Source organism: Phasianus colchicus, chromosome Z (assembly GCF_987193195.1).
Source record: "Phasianus colchicus chromosome Z, bPhaCol1.hap1.1, whole genome shotgun sequence".
NCBI classification, from domain to species: Eukaryota; Metazoa; Chordata; class Aves; order Galliformes; family Phasianidae; genus Phasianus; species Phasianus colchicus.
In genome coordinates, this window is record NC_143476.1 from 79,983,693 (window position 1) to 79,999,328 (window position 15,636).

Consider the following 15,636-nt stretch of genomic DNA (forward strand, 5'->3'; position numbering starts at 1 on the left):
AGCACTACAGTATTCTTGGGCGGGAAAATGATATCTACTTTAAAGTACTGTGGTTACCAGTAGGAGGAATTAGATGTAATCAGAAAGAAATTGAAGGCTATTGTAAGAGTCACTTCGGGTTCGAGCAAAGGTCTTTCACATAAGATATTTCTGACAGTTTGGCCAGATAAAAGAACAGGGCAAGTTTGGAATGATACTTTCCTTGATGTATCCTCCAACTTCTGGCAACATGTTATTTAGCAATTTCCTGAGTTGAAGGCTGCATCCGTACAGTTGTGTTTGATCTCCCTCAATGAATCTTTCTTTGGATTTGTCTAAGTTTTTTTTTCTGAACCTATTTATAGTTTTGGCATCTGAAACATGCAGTGACGATTAGTTTCCACAACTCATTTATGTGCTGTCTGGGAAAAAAAAAGTCTTCTATGCTTGTTATTATTTGTTTTGCAGTTTCACTGGGATTCTTCTAATTCCCGCATAAATAAAAAAATGCAGAATAATCATTTTTTGTTCATCTCCATGTTCCATTCACAGTTTCAAAATCTTAATTGTACTTCTATCAGTCTCTTTGAAAGGATCTTCCACTTGTGGAAATTGTTACTTTCCCTTCCTTGGATATCAACACTATTCCTCTTCTTTTAATTCCGCTGATTTCTTCTGAAATTGACTACAGCTGCAGGAAGTTTTCAAGACAGTGTGCATCATGAATTTTTGCAGATGCATTGTTCTTTATTTCATCCCTAAGAACTCTTTGCATTCTAATTGCATTTTTGTATTTGTCTCCAAGCAGCTACCTGTTGGTTGCACAGGACTACCTATGATAAGTCTAAAATCCTCCTCTATCTGACAAGACTAACTGCATCTCCACAGCCGTGAATTCTTGGTATTATGCATTATTTTGCATTAGTCCTAATGATATTTCATCTTTCAGTTTATAATCTGAGTGAATTTGTATGTATTAGTCTTCATTCAGTGGAAAATCAGCATATTTCTCTTAATTGCAGTACAGCCATAATTCCTGGTGTCCACAAGAAAGACATGATATACAAGACTTGCAGGCACTGTGTATGTTTTTCATAAGCTTTACAAAGATTATTTCTATATATTAGGTCAGTCTGGTCAAACTGGTAGCCTCTGGGACTGCAGCCAAGGTACTGGGTGCCTCTGTTCAGCTCACAGCCTTTTCTACAAACACTGGGAACAACCATTCAAGGACTGGGCACTCATTTACACACAGAGAAAAGCCCTTTTTGAGGCATCTCATTGCTCCTGTCCTACGCTTTTATTTTAGGATGGGATGAATCATCCTCAGACAGTCTTTGTCTGGGAGCCTGGGTGACTCACGTAAATAGAGAATAATCTTTAAGACTGCTAGGTAATTTGGGTATTACTCTTAGATCCCCCAAGAAACAACACTACGCAAAAGAGGGGACCTGGAGCTGTATCTTGTTGTGATACCTCCATCCCAGTACTTACTGTACTTACTGCCTGGAATCAGGCAGGAGACTAGGGAGGACAACGATCACAAGACTGCTGCAGTACAATTCTGTGTCTAAAAATACGTATAAACATTTATCAACCTCCTAATTACCAGTGGCACAATGTGTGGAGGTAAGAATGAATTTCTGCAGTAACATACGGAAAGAAAAATAACATCTACAGTAAGACAGTGACATGATGTGGAAACAGTGAGAAGGCTTTGAAACAAAGAAAGATGTTTTCCCTTTAAGTACTTGGTAGTGCTTCTATGCCTTCTTAGAAGAAGCAAGCACTACAAATAGATGGGCTTCCATACTTCATTGTACGATATTCCTCTTTTCAACTCACTCCTCTCCTGGGAATGATCTGTGGCATTGCTAGAAGGGAAATAAAAAATGAGGTTGTACCTGATGACAGCCGTTCCTGAGCCGCAATCAAATCTGAACTCCACGTAACCAGCCACCATATTGATAGAGAGGAAGTCCTTGCTGTTTGTGTCATAGCTGTACAAAAGGACACCGGTCTCTAAATCTGGACGAAATGTCATCTCAAACTCCATGAAGGAAAGATAATTCTGTGGTTCCAAGGGCCAGGGTGTGCTAGCAAACGATCTTAAGGATTCGTTGAACTGAGGTATGGCCAAGGTGAGTGCTGGAAATCCAGAATACACAAGTAAGTCATTTGAGGCTCAAATTTAAGGGAGTGACTAACCTACCAACCAGTATCAGTTCCCTTTATTTTGTGCTTAAAGCTAGCATAAAAGGAAACAGCTAAGGAATTTCATCATCAAAATCAGAAATATTTTTTATCATAGCCAGCATCACTTAACTCTTTTATTTCTCCTTCTTCCAAGGATGCTATATGTATTAGAAAATTTTGTGCTTTACTGTAATTAATACATCTCTGTAGACATTTACTGCAGTGTTTTTCAAATAAGCAATGGGTGGCATAATGAAAAACGATATTCCAAACATCAATTTGGTAACTAGTTATTTTAATCTCTGCAATTTCAACATCAAATTGATATTTGGACCTTTATATTTAAATTAAAACTGATGCTGGTTAAAACAAAACTGTAGATTTCTTTAGGGTGATTGTGCAGCTGTGGAGCTGAAAAGTGAAACTGAGAAGCTTAACTGTAGTTAATTTAAATAGTTAATTTAAATAAGTGGCCAAGTTTAAGAATCTCTGATTAAATAGAGATTGGATGTAGCCCTAGACTGAGTGCGGGGCAGGATTTCAATGTGTGACTTTAATAAGATGAAATAATAGTGAGTACTTGTCTTCTATCAGTTAATAACATAAGACATCCTTGGATGTTACTATTTGGAAAACACTCTGAACACTAAATAAAAAGAAATGCAGGCAACCCAGTACCCTCTCACCTTCTTCACAGTGGTGACCTTTAAATCCAAGAGGGCAAAGGCAAATGTATGAGTCTGCTTTGCTTGCAGTGCAGGTACCGCTGTTGATGCAGGATGCCTCATCACAGATTCCACTGCTGCACTCACCTAAATACAGCACCACAGTAATGATTTATCAGAGAAGTTTGTCAAAGAAGATTTATTTAGTTGTTGGTCATTGCAACTAACCAATACAATTTGCTCTCCATTCCAGATTCTTACCCACTTGTAAAACTATATACAGATTATATACAATTTTAAAATTAGCAGAAATAAGCCCTCATTAGCAAATCATGACAGTCAAGCCTTCAATCATTCCCCAGAATACTTTTCTTCCACCCTCAGTCCTATCTTTGTTTTCTCTTAAGTGTTAAATGAAAACTGTATAGATTGTTTAGAAGCACTGTGATTTGTTTTATTTCAATTACTGTAAGTGCTTCTTTGTTCACTGTAAGTTTGTACCTTGGTAAGCCTGGGAGGTGTTAATCATCATCAGTTAATCTTATAAACTAAAATGAGGTTGTCAGCCCTCTTGTCTGTCCTAAAAGGAATCCGTGTCATCAGCATATGGGCTTTTTAATAACTGTTTCTGCTCTATCAGCTCATCACTTGAAATACATAGGTTCTTTTTGCTGGAGTTATGCTCCAGAACAATAATTTGCTTTTTTCCTCTAAAAGAGCTATATGTGAAGCTGGGTTATTCAGTGGTCACGTGTACATCTAATGAAGTGTGGGCTGATGTTATTTTTTCCTTTATTTTAGTTTCTGCACACATATTTCCCTCTAGCAGTAACAAATTGATCTTATACATTAAGAAAGTCCATATAATACGTGTGTAGTAGATAAGCATGAGCATGTCAAGGTGTAAAGCATTTATGGCAAACTTTGAACAGCACACAGACCTTAAGGCTTGCTGGGATATTACCCCTGAGATGACACAGGTGTGCTCAGGCAATGCTGACAATGTGGGCCTTTATGGCCCATGTCGCATTGCACTGAGGCCTGCGTGCAGCCCTCACTAGATAGGGCCTCAGGGTTCAACCAAGGAGCATAACTAAAGCACACTGGAAGGGAACAAATTCTCCTTCTGTGTGGAACGAGACAATTACCTTCTGAAATGGCTGCCCCACACCCAGCTCTGGGATGCTCATTTAGCCATCATTTCTGAGCTCTGTTACAATGAACACACAGAAATGAGGCAGGAGGAAAATGGAAATCTTGTCAGTGCTTTTCACTTAACTGTATTCCAATGGAATTCAGCTCAGAAAGCAAATGGTATCCTGGGCTCCATCAGAAGAGGGGTGGCCAGCAGGGACAGGGAGGTGATTGTCCCTCTCTACTCTGCTCTTGAAAGGCCTCATCTGCAGTAATGTGTCCAGATCTGGAGCCCCCAGTACAAGAAAGACAGAGACGTGTTGGAGAGGGTCCAGAGGAGGGCCACAAAGATGATCAGGGGACTGGAGCACCTCCCCTACGAAGACAAGATGAGGGAGCTGGGCTTGTTCAGCCTGGAGAAAAGAAGGCTGCAGGGTGCAGCCTTTCAGTAACTAAAGGGAGCTTACAAACAGGAGGGGAATCAACTCTTTGAAAGGATAGATAACAGCAGGACAAGGGGAAATGGTTTTAAGTTGAGGGAGGGAAGATTTAGGTTGGATGTCAGGGGGAAGTTCTTTACAGAGAGAGCGGTGAGGTGCTGGAACAGGCTGCCCAGAGAGGTTGTGGATGCCCCGTCCCTACAGGTGTTCAAGGCCAGATTGGATGGGGTCCTGGGCAGCCTGGTCTAGTGTTAAATGGGGAGGTTGGTGGCTCTGCATGTGGCAGGGGGGTTGGAGATTTGTGATCCTTGAGGTCACTTCCAACCCTGGCCATTCTGTGATTCTGTAATTTAAAAGGTCACTGTTACAGAATTTAAATAAATTATTTTATATACAAATCCTATGTTCAATATCATTACACAACAGAGAATGTTTTGTAATGATGACCTGCACCTTTCCTGAAGGTTCTCTCCAGGTCTATGAGGAAGTTCTCAAAGCCTACAAGAGCTCTCTGGTCTGAGAGAACTCTCATGTACTGAGGCATAACTAGGAAACTCAAGCAATGCTCGTCTTTATCTGCTATACTAACAATGCTGGCAGTATTTTCAAAAAGACTGAAGTTAAGTGGAATTTTTAAGTACCAGAAAAGAAGGAAGGCAGCAGCAATGGTCAGACAAGCTGTAGGCTCTCTGGTTTGAGAGCCAGTTTGAGCTGCAGCAGTCATGGTATGTACTGCCAGGCTGTGCTCACAGCATCATGTGCTGGCAGTTTGTTCTGTACAGGGGCTGGGTGGCCCCTCTCCTGCCTGCCCTTACTGCTGTGGTCTGTAAATCACAGCATTCATGATTTATACACTGTTCTAAAGACAAAGAAACAAAAGACAGGCTAGCAAAAGCCATCCCTAAGCCTCAATAGAGTTCACTTGAAATTTATTTATTTTAAGATTAATGCATCATATATTGCTTGCAAATCTCTCCTGGCGCAGTATCAAATAAGAGTGTGCAGCCATGTAAGGACAGTAGGGCTCTATCGCTCAGCTTTGAGTCACACATGGCAGATCCCAGCACTTATTTTCAGTGATGTTGATTGTTAATACAGTAGCACATGAAGCATTCCTAGATGGGAATGAAGCCAGCTGCATCACAAGAGGCAATAGAAATCAGGACTTGGAGAATTTCAGCAGAGCTTTCATCTATCTATATAAATTTCATAGATTCTCACTCTATCATGAAATTACTGTCTGCTTCCAAAACCTTATTCTTTTACTGTCTATTTCTTGGGCTGCACTATTCTCCTCCTGTGTAGCACAGAAGTTCACTCATGTTATCTAGAGAATACAGGGTGATTGTTGGGAAGTTTCTCATTAATCACTTCCTTCTTGAGAAGCCAAATGTAAAGCAATAGAAGAGAAGAAAGATGACTTTGTGGATGAAGCATGGCAGAGAGCATTCAATGATATGGGATCTATTTCCTGCCTTCATCACTTGCTTTGTGACCTGGGGGTTACCCTTCAACTATTTATACTGGGATGCCATTAAAGCAAGGATTTTATTGTTTTCTGATTGTCCATTATATGGATGAAGTAGGGATTACTAAATATATATAGAAGACAGGACTTGTAAATTAACTTCCCTACTTCTCCATCTTTTCTTCTCTGAAGGGGACATGATGTTATACACCACCTCCAGAGCTATTGAAAGAATTGATGTTTATGTATTTTTTAATAGTGTGATCCTGGAACTGAAAACAATGGATGGTCAACAGGAAAGTCTATTTGCCTCAACAATAATGGGTTTTCACGGGAAAAGTCCTTTTAATGGCCAAAGCACTGCTTGTATCTGAAAGATTACTGTGTTGCTTTGGAGAAGTGAAATTATGCCTGCAGGCAAAACACATTTTGTTGTGTCCATAGTGCTTTGCACAAACACAGCATGCATTCTATTGATTTCTGCTGATGACTATGTCAGTCAGTGGCATGGAAAGGTAGCCTAGAAGATGCTGGCAAAAACACTACTGCAGAAATAACTACATCAAAAACAATGAGTTTCCTGCTTGCTTGTGGGAGTTGGTTTTACCATTGTGTTGGACAACTACATCTATAAGGATTTGGGGTATATTTGATTGATATTTACACGGACAGTTTGGTAAAAGCCTCCTACAACAGACCGAGCTACAGCAATGCATAAAAGCACAGAGAAATATCATGCCAAAAACTAGAATCAGAACTTCCCACTCTCAAACCTATACAAATGCTCAGTTTTTCTTCAGGCTAAAAAAAAACCAAAAAACTGGTGTGTGGTTTAGCACTGATTGAAGACTGCACACTGTTACACTTACCTACATCAGCACCACTGAGCGCTTTCCCTAAAGGCCAGGGTCTCATATCAATCATTTTCCCATTAATGCTGAGAAACTGAACACAGCCCTGAAATCCACGGTTGGTGCCTGCAGCTCTGACCAACCAATACACGCTGGGGGCACCGCCAACATAGAAGGGAGTCCGGAAGGTAATTTTACTATATTGGCCCTAAAGGGAAACATAACACAACATAATGTAGAACAGACATAATACAGGATAACTAATTAAGCCACACTGTACATAATCAATGAAGATTTGCTCCAGTGGATATACAGGCTGCTCGTTGATGTCCTTTTCATTGCTTATTCCCCTGCTCCATCTATAATTGAATAACATTTAAAATATGCTACTTTTTGCACCTACATCCGTTATGATAACATGAGCTATTAAAGCAAAATAGAAAGTTTGAAAATCACTGTGTTCTAACAGAGCTTTCTGAATATCTGTCTTTTGCTGCAATTTCTTCCTTTGCTTTTGCCAACGTTGCTTGTCTTCTCAACTCAGCCTTGGGGGACATAGACCAATATGGTGCTGCCATTTGGACAGAACTCAGCAAATGCTGAGAGTTGAATAACAATCAAATGAAAAAAGATAACAGCAAAAACCAAGACAAAACATACTCTGATGCCACTACAACTTCAGGGGGATTCTGCCCACCTTATGAGCACTAAATTTACTCCTGATCTTTTACTACTTGATCTCAACCTAGCCATGGAAACCTACACATACAAATTTCCTCGCACTACTACAACGCATAGGAAGGAACAAAAAAAAGCCTAAACTGAACTTTTTTGATCATTAATTTAAACCCCTCCATAATGTAGGCAACTGAGTGATAATTCTTTTCATAAATTGATCAAAATATTTCTTTTGTCTCCTACTCAAAAGCTGTTTCAAACCATCTGTGACCTCTAGAATAAAACATTTAAAATTCCTGCTTCAATTCATGGCTAGATTTACCTAGTGTGTCCTGAGAGCTGGTCACTAGCCCAGACACTTTCTGGACTTTTCAGTCTTGCCCTGCCTCCATGGTATTTATGACAATAAATCCTGTTCCCACGGGCTACATTTTGCCAGGTTAATTTAGCCAAGGTTATTGAGTCTGTGAGCGTCTGCTGCACAGTACACTGCAGAAACACATCAAACGGATCTGGATTTCAGCAGTGAAATAATTCATGCGGAGCCTGTGGTTACAGAGGGCTCATCTATCCACAGGGTTTCATAGGCTGACATTTCGCAGGGCTGTGGGCACACAATCCTCCTGCTCTCCTCTACTGATTGCCAGCTCCAACAGCCCTTGATGTTTTCCTGCACAGGTCTGTCATGTTCCACCTCTTACGGGTACTCTCGAATCTCTCCAAAGAATGGATCAGATATGACTGTCATTTGTTGACACCAGACCAGGTAATTTTAACTTGGAAGGGCTGAGGAAGAATCAATGGAACAACAACATTGTCAGAGCTGCAAGTTCTGGTGGAGAGCTGCACCTGGAGCAATTGACTATTTTTCTGGTGTATATGCAGTTAGAAAAGTGTCAGTCCACTATCAAATTCTTCTGGTGATAGACTGTGAACCACAATTCTCCTTCTTTGCATCTCTGCCCCATCAACTTGTCTTATGTACAGGTAATCATATGCAATCTCACCAAAATTCTATGCAACAGCATTACCCTCTATTGGACACATCTCCTAATTCACTCTGAATCACATTTACCTTTTACATTGCCTTGCAGCACTGATAACACATAGTGATACATGACAGACACTAAAATCCTTCTCCTCTGTCATTTTCAGCTGATGAGTACTCTATGTGAAACAGAAGTTCTTGCATTAGGCTACAAGCACACAGCATTTATGCTGACAAGCTTCACCCTTCCTATCACTCTAGTTCTTGAGATTTTCTTTCTTTCAGAGTGTGCACATGGAAGTGCAAAGCAATAATATTCTAGAAGTCCCTTTTTCAGTGCCAGGGATGGCAAGCTAATAGTTGTTATCAAAAGGAAGAGGAAAGACATTCAAACCAATTTGCAATTGTCTTTTTTTTTTTTTTTTCCCCCTGTGTCTTTATTTTATTTCTCTTTTCTGATTTGGTAAGAGATGAGAAAATCAAGACAATTTCCTGCATTATATTTTATCCTGGTGGTTTCATATGAGACTGTTCATATGAGATTGGTATTACTGTTAGACAGGGCAGAATGCCTATCTCCATTATAGTGCTTAATAGTACACATTTATTTATACTCTACTATACAAATCTTGTGTGGCCATATGTATATTGTACATAACTATACACAAACACACATATGAGCAATCTGTTCTGGTTGAGAAAGTGGAAATGCAGAGACTTGAAAAAGAAACTAACAGAGCCAGCAGCTTTAAAACTTGGCAAATTTCTCAGAGCAGATTGTTAAGAAAGATAAAAGAAGTGCAGGAGTAGGGTGCAGGGCAAGGAGGGAGCATGGCAGGATAACCTGGATGGGATTCAGCACTGGGATATCTATCTACATGAATTCTCGACTACTCATGTAGAAAGGTAATTTGTGCATTGATCCTGATTCACACAAAATGCTCCAACACTGATGATGGAAAGTGGACCTTTCAAATCTGATCAGATTTCTACCGGCAAGAAAAAAAGTCATTGCAATATTGAGAGAGCCCTAGGTCAAGCTGCAAGATTACCTACCTGAGACTTTCCTGTGACTGGAGCATCATTATCCATCCTCAGCCAGCCATTCAGCCCATCTCTGAAGAGTGTGATGCTGTGCCAGTTCCCCAGTTTGATTTTGTTTTCACTTGTTATGACTGCAACTCCAGTGCCACAGTTATACCTAGTAGTTATAGACAGAGAGGGCAGGGTGACAATTTCTCACCAAGCAAATACTGAACATTTTTACACTTCTTAATATTCCCTTCTCTTCTGGGGACATATCCATTTCTCAGCATATATTAACAGGCAACAGGAAAATCAGACAGGAGGTCTAAGTATGATCTGTTCCAGGTTTAAATTGTATTATCCCTCATGGAGAAAGCTTTGCAGTTTCCAGCTATATCAAGTGCAAAGCTTTTTCACAGCTGAAGTTTTTTCAAGATGCATGGTATTACAACCAGAGTTCCTGGTATCACAGTAATTTATCTTGGGAATTTAGCTAGCTGCCTGGCAAAAGGTAGCACTGTTTTAGTAACTCTGGGGCTCTGTACAAAACTCAAGTCTTCCAGCGCAGACTGACCAAGAAGACCTCCAGCAGAGTCTCTGTGGAGCTGACCATGCACAACACATGCTGTTTTCTCTGATTGCTGTTCAGTGCAGAAGGTGAACAGGAACAGAGCTTTAACAAGCCCCACTTTGGTTTTCCTCACTTTCTAAGGAGTCAGTCTTCCAAATGAGGAGACCCTTGAGAGACTCCTTCTCACACTTCATATTAACGGCAATGCAAAAAACGCTCTCCCTCATCATATAAAAAAACTGCATCTTCCATCCAAACAAGGAATATGGATGAAATCTCCAGACCCCTTGCTGGCCTGATATTCTTTACTATGCTATATGATCTGCAACTCCTTTTGCTGTGAAGCAAAAACACTAGTATGCACTGCCCCTAAGAAAACTGATCATTCTACTTTTACACCAAGCTCTAAGTACAATTAGTTCAACAGGGCATATATGCACATACTGAATAAGGATTATAGAAGAAAATATGTAGGAACTGCACAGTGAAGCAATACTATCCATTTTGTGCACTGCATAGGACAGAAAATCAGGACAGTTATTTATCACCTAAAGTGTCCCAGGAGGTAGCAGTGTCCTCTTCTCTTTACATCAGATTTAGAGTAAAGATGGAAAATTAGAGTAAACAGGAAATCAATCTTTTACCTGAACTGGACACTCCGTCGGATGATTGCCAGTGACATAAAATCACCACGGCCGTGTTCATTTTCTCCACAGTAGAGTAGCAAACCGTCTTCTGATTCAGCCTGCAATGACAGCATCAACATGAAAAATCAATGACTAAGCCTCAAAATGACAGATAAATGTAAGTAGTACTGGGGGAATTTTCTCCAGAAGAGGAGTTAAATTGTAAAAACATGGTCAATCTATTATGAATCCTGACTAAGAAGAGCCTAGGACACGTTGTCTTAATGCTTAAATGGTTTAAGAATATCTCTTCCATAAACAGAATGACACTATCAGATCTACCAACAGCTAGAAAGGATTAGAAGCTGTCAGTCATGTCCCATACAAGACCTCTGAGTTCAGACTCTAGCAAGGACATCCTAGCAAGCCTATTAAGTGTAGAGTCATGAGACTTGCCACACATGAATACACACACCCGACTTCACACCTTTAAAGAATCTGTTGCTTTTCAAGCCAAATAACCTGGGCAGGCAAGATTTATCCATATGTGCATAGCAGTAGATGCAGTGGCTTTTCACAGCCATCCCACAATTTGAGTTGACAAATTGCCAGAAGAGTGTTAGATCACCACATGAGGAAACAGGTCGCTACCGCTCCACAACAGGCTTGTGTCTGGGCTGAGATGGTAGCCAGACTGCCTTGCACAGGATGTAAATGAGAGCTCATCTACACATGCTGCCTTCTCTTCAGGCAGCTCTGTCAGCTCTGTCCTAATTTGGACAATAATGGACACGAACACTGTATCTAGATTACCCAAGTAGTTTGCATTCCTTGAACATGAAGACAGATCTTTAGGGATCTCAACACAGTTGCATTGTAAACTGTACTGAAGCAAAGTTAGTATCCTGCTGTCCACAATATGACAATATGGGATTGGAGCTCAAGGATCCTTAAGGTATCCTCAAATTTGAACCATTCTCTGATGCTATGAATCTATGAATATCAGAATAAGTGAATAAAATCCAAAGCACCTAAAATAACTTAGAATTGCTTAAACTTACCCTGAATTCAAGGGTAATTTGAAATGTCTGATAGGAGTTCTTCAGCGGTTCAAAGGTAATATATGAGTAGCCATAGAACTGAGGATACTGAATAGTAATATCTGAAAAGCAATGACAAAAGCATGTGATTTAGCAATTTTCTACCAATATAAAAATTGATACACATATTTAGTACTATTTACTACTAACATTAGGTGAAAACGCAAGGTAGAGCTCCTCCAGAGGCAGCCATTAGTCAGCAGCAGTGATCAACTGATTAACCTACTGTCTCGTCCTTCCACCACCTCTCACAATTCCTACTCTCAAGAAGCTCGTGAACTTGGAAAAGAGCAAGATACTTTTCAGCTCATTTTCCCAAGAAACACTGAGGACAGATGCAGGTTCAGGCCTGGATTTTTGCCGTAGATATAAGTATAATAAGATAGGAAGAATGAAGAGTCTTATGCCATTTTGCTGTTTGAATACTGAGTGGATTTTTCTTGTATACTTGGAGCTGGATACAGCTCTCACAGCTTCTTTGTTGTTAAGGCAAACAAATAAAATACATCTGAGTCTGAGGTGGACAGAACTGGTGCTACAATCCTGAATCAACCATCGTAGTCAGAATTAACTCATGCCCTGATCACAAACAGCACTGATTGGACCAAAGAGTCACTCAGCTGCTGACTGTAGAGAAAAGTCTGTTTTCATTCAGACTAATATACTATTTAACAATACTGTCTGCTTTGAAGAAACTCAGTACAAAGCAATATTGATAGATGATGCTACTGCTTACCAGTATAAAGGAACAGAAAAATCCCTTGTGAAAAATGGTGGTTTTGGAATCACATTAACAGACTAACACTACAAGCTGTATACAGTTCAAACACATCCTTGACTTTTCATACTAGATCAAGGCCAAAAATCACATCTGCAGCTGTTCTGTGTAGCTGAGTCACAATGGAGTGGTTTCAGAATGAGCTCTGTCTACTCTACCACTGGGAGGAGAAATTAAAATACCCAGTGCCAATGTTGCTGAGTGCAGTGCATCAGGAATATTCAAAATGGGTCTGCAGAAAAAAATACATGTCCCTGGTGCTCCTTCTTAGCACGTGGAACAGCACTATCATCAGTAACAGGACAGATCTTCAGCACTTCTCACATACATTGTGGGCAATAAGACGTAAGTCGTGACACTGTCCCATTGTCCCATTAGAAGGGACAGCATCTCTCTGTCATGGCAGTCTCCTTGTTTTTTTTTTTTTTTTGTTAGTTACCACTGATTGCAACTGTCTATTGCAATTTCAAAAACCTGCTGTCGAGTTTGACACTTGACTGGGAATCAATGCTAGGGGTGCTGTGTAGCAGAGAAGAAGCAGACCTTCCTCACTGAGGGTCAACCCAGCCAGCTTTGGGTCTCGGCAGACCTAGGAGTACCACACAGGTATGTGTCTCTTCCTTCCTCCCTGTGCATAGCCTCACCTCTCACTTTGCACAGTTTCTGGCATTTGTCTGGACCCTTGATCATCAAAGCAACAGACAAATAATTCAAGAGGGGAAAAAAACAGAAGTGACTCACTGCATGATCAGCTCCTGTCAGGGCTGGCAGAAAGAAGTGGTTTGGCCTCAGCAGAGCAAGAGTCAAAGGGGTATGAATGCCCCAAATGACAGCTGGACACTGCCAGGCCTGGGTGCCTCTCACTCCCAAATGCAGGAGGTAGGATTAATGCCCCACACAGTTATACAGACAGGTGTCTGCATTTGTCTTTCCCAGCTTTATTAAAGACTGATTTCTTCAAACATAGTTAAGGAAAGAGAAAAAGCAAAGCGACTGATGTCTGAACAGAAACATGGAAGTTTCTGCTCATCCTCAGGGACTCATTAATCCCAACCTGATAATTCAAAAAATGTACTTTTGTTGTTTTACCACACAGCTGCTCCTTGTCTCAGACAAACAAAACTAGAAATCAACCTCCATCTGGTCTAAAAACCTGGGCCACAGCCAGGCCCTGCTGCACGTGCCACTGCACAGAAGCCTCAGACATTTGGCTGGCCAGCCTTGGGGGGACACCTGTTGGGAAGCTACTACTGAAGCACAGCCCTACATACTGGTGGACAAGGAGCTCTGCACATAGAAACGTACCTTCTGTGCACATCTCCCCTCCTTTCCCTAAGTTGCAGTGGCAACGTGAACCTCCTCGGTCATAGTCGTTGACACAAAAGCTGTCTGCAGCACAGATGGTCTCATCACAGGAAAGATCAAAGAGGCGTGGGGCAGAGGACATGCTGCCCCTTCTTGTGGCCCTGGCTGTTGTCACCCTGGCCGTGGTGGAAGGTCGTGTGGTGGTGGGAGTGGAAGTGGTGGGCTCAGAAGTGGTTGTAAGGACCCGTGACAGCAGCCTGGAGCTAGACCCTGGTGTGACCTTAGTTTCAACCAGAAATTTTCTGTTGCCTCCTTTGATAGCAGGAAGTGGTCTGAGCTAAAGGGAAAGAAGTAAACGCAAATTAGTAAAACTTAATTTGGACATTGGAATGACATGAACACTTTCCAAGACACAGATCTGAAGTAATAAATCCATTCTCACTGAAGAAAAAGAAGAAATTATATTATTTTATCTGAGCATATAATATCTATCTGATAAGATCAGACACTTCAAAACGTTAAGACTTAAAAGAAAACAGAAATGTCGAAGTGGAATCTTGATATTTACCTCTTCTATGTAAATGTCATAGTCTGAGTCATCCACATCAAATCCATCATCATCACCAGTGACCGTTTCTGTGATATAACGATGTCCGTAACTTCCACTTCCTAACTCTTCAGAACCTGAAAAAACACAACTGGCATACTCAGTTCATATGTTTTTTTCTCTTTACATAAAGCAGCTCAGATCTTATCTTCCCTGACTTAGAACAGTGAAATAAGAAGCAGATCACAGATGTTCGTTCTGTACAGGCAACGCACGTGTCAGCCTGAAGATGGGACAGGCTGCACAAGTGATACACACCCAATTTAAAACAAAACAAGTTAAGACCTTCATCGTCTGGGTTTCCTTAACAAAGCAGGAAAAGCTCCATATTCCCACTGTAAACAGACTTCTATCTATCATTCCTCCAGTTGAATGGCTCTGACCATTTTTCAGCATGGACCACATTTTAATAGCCATATTGGTTTAGATAAAATCCTTCCTTTTGATAAGTACTCCATCACTTGTTCACCTCACTGTCAACCAAATATCCAGAAGAGCTCAGGGTTAAGAATATAAGGTTAAGAATATAAAACATACAGTAAGCAGTGAAACAACGGACATTATACATCAGCTTCTCACAAAATATGCTGCAGTCACTTAAGAACAGCACAGGTAATCCTGGCTTTGCAGAGCCTCTGAAAGGGCTGTCCATATGTGGTTGTTTATTTTGGCAGCCTCAACTTTCCTGTACTTTCCTGCAGGTTAGCAAGTCATTCTCACCACAACAGACAAAGACACAAAGTCCTGTGGGGCCAGCAGTCTGCAGGAAGGAGACCTGGCAGCCCAGAGATGCCACTTAATGGCAGTGAGAGCTTCACTGCTACCTCTGAACAACCTGATGCTAAGGTGAAAGATAACAAGGCCCAGCAGGCTTAATGGAAAACTATGAAATCAAGCATGAGTGCACCAGATAAAAGCACATGCCCTGGCTGGCTTGCTGGCCACCCCACTGTATGCTCCTGGGGAGCTGCTTATCAATGGAGTTCACATGGCACACTGACACACAGAAAAAGCAGAAGCAAATGAGTAGAGGTAATATGGCACACACATTTCCAACCAAAACAGACCAGAATAAAATATGTATAAGCTCTCCAGTCAAACTTTTATACTTAATCATAAGTAAATAATACAATTTAACTGTATAATTTAACTGTAAATTGAATTATTCAGCATTGAGTTTACTAATGCATGTAAGCAGAGAACTGATAGCTTTGTGGCTGGTGA

The 15,636-nt window shown here is 40.8% G+C and overlaps 1 protein-coding gene across 3 annotated transcripts in view; it reads right to left on the bottom strand.

The window, feature by feature from the left end:
• Positions 1-15,636, bottom strand: part of EGFLAM (EGF like, fibronectin type III and laminin G domains) — a 71,127-nt gene that overhangs the window by 18,571 nt on the left and 36,920 nt on the right. For all 3 annotated transcript variants that reach the window (XM_090132385.1, XM_090132387.1, XM_031594533.2), the window contains exons 8-15: positions 14,374-14,489; positions 13,806-14,142; positions 11,684-11,784; positions 10,641-10,741; positions 9,456-9,600; positions 6,752-6,941; positions 2,862-2,987; positions 1,884-2,127 (exon numbers count right to left, since the gene is read on the bottom strand). In XM_090132385.1, the coding sequence (XP_089988511.1) occupies positions 1,884-2,127; positions 2,862-2,987; positions 6,752-6,941; positions 9,456-9,600; positions 10,641-10,741; positions 11,684-11,784; positions 13,806-14,142; positions 14,374-14,489 (1,360 nt within the window). The remainder of the gene's footprint in view (positions 1-1,883; positions 2,128-2,861; positions 2,988-6,751; positions 6,942-9,455; positions 9,601-10,640; positions 10,742-11,683; positions 11,785-13,805; positions 14,143-14,373; positions 14,490-15,636) is intronic.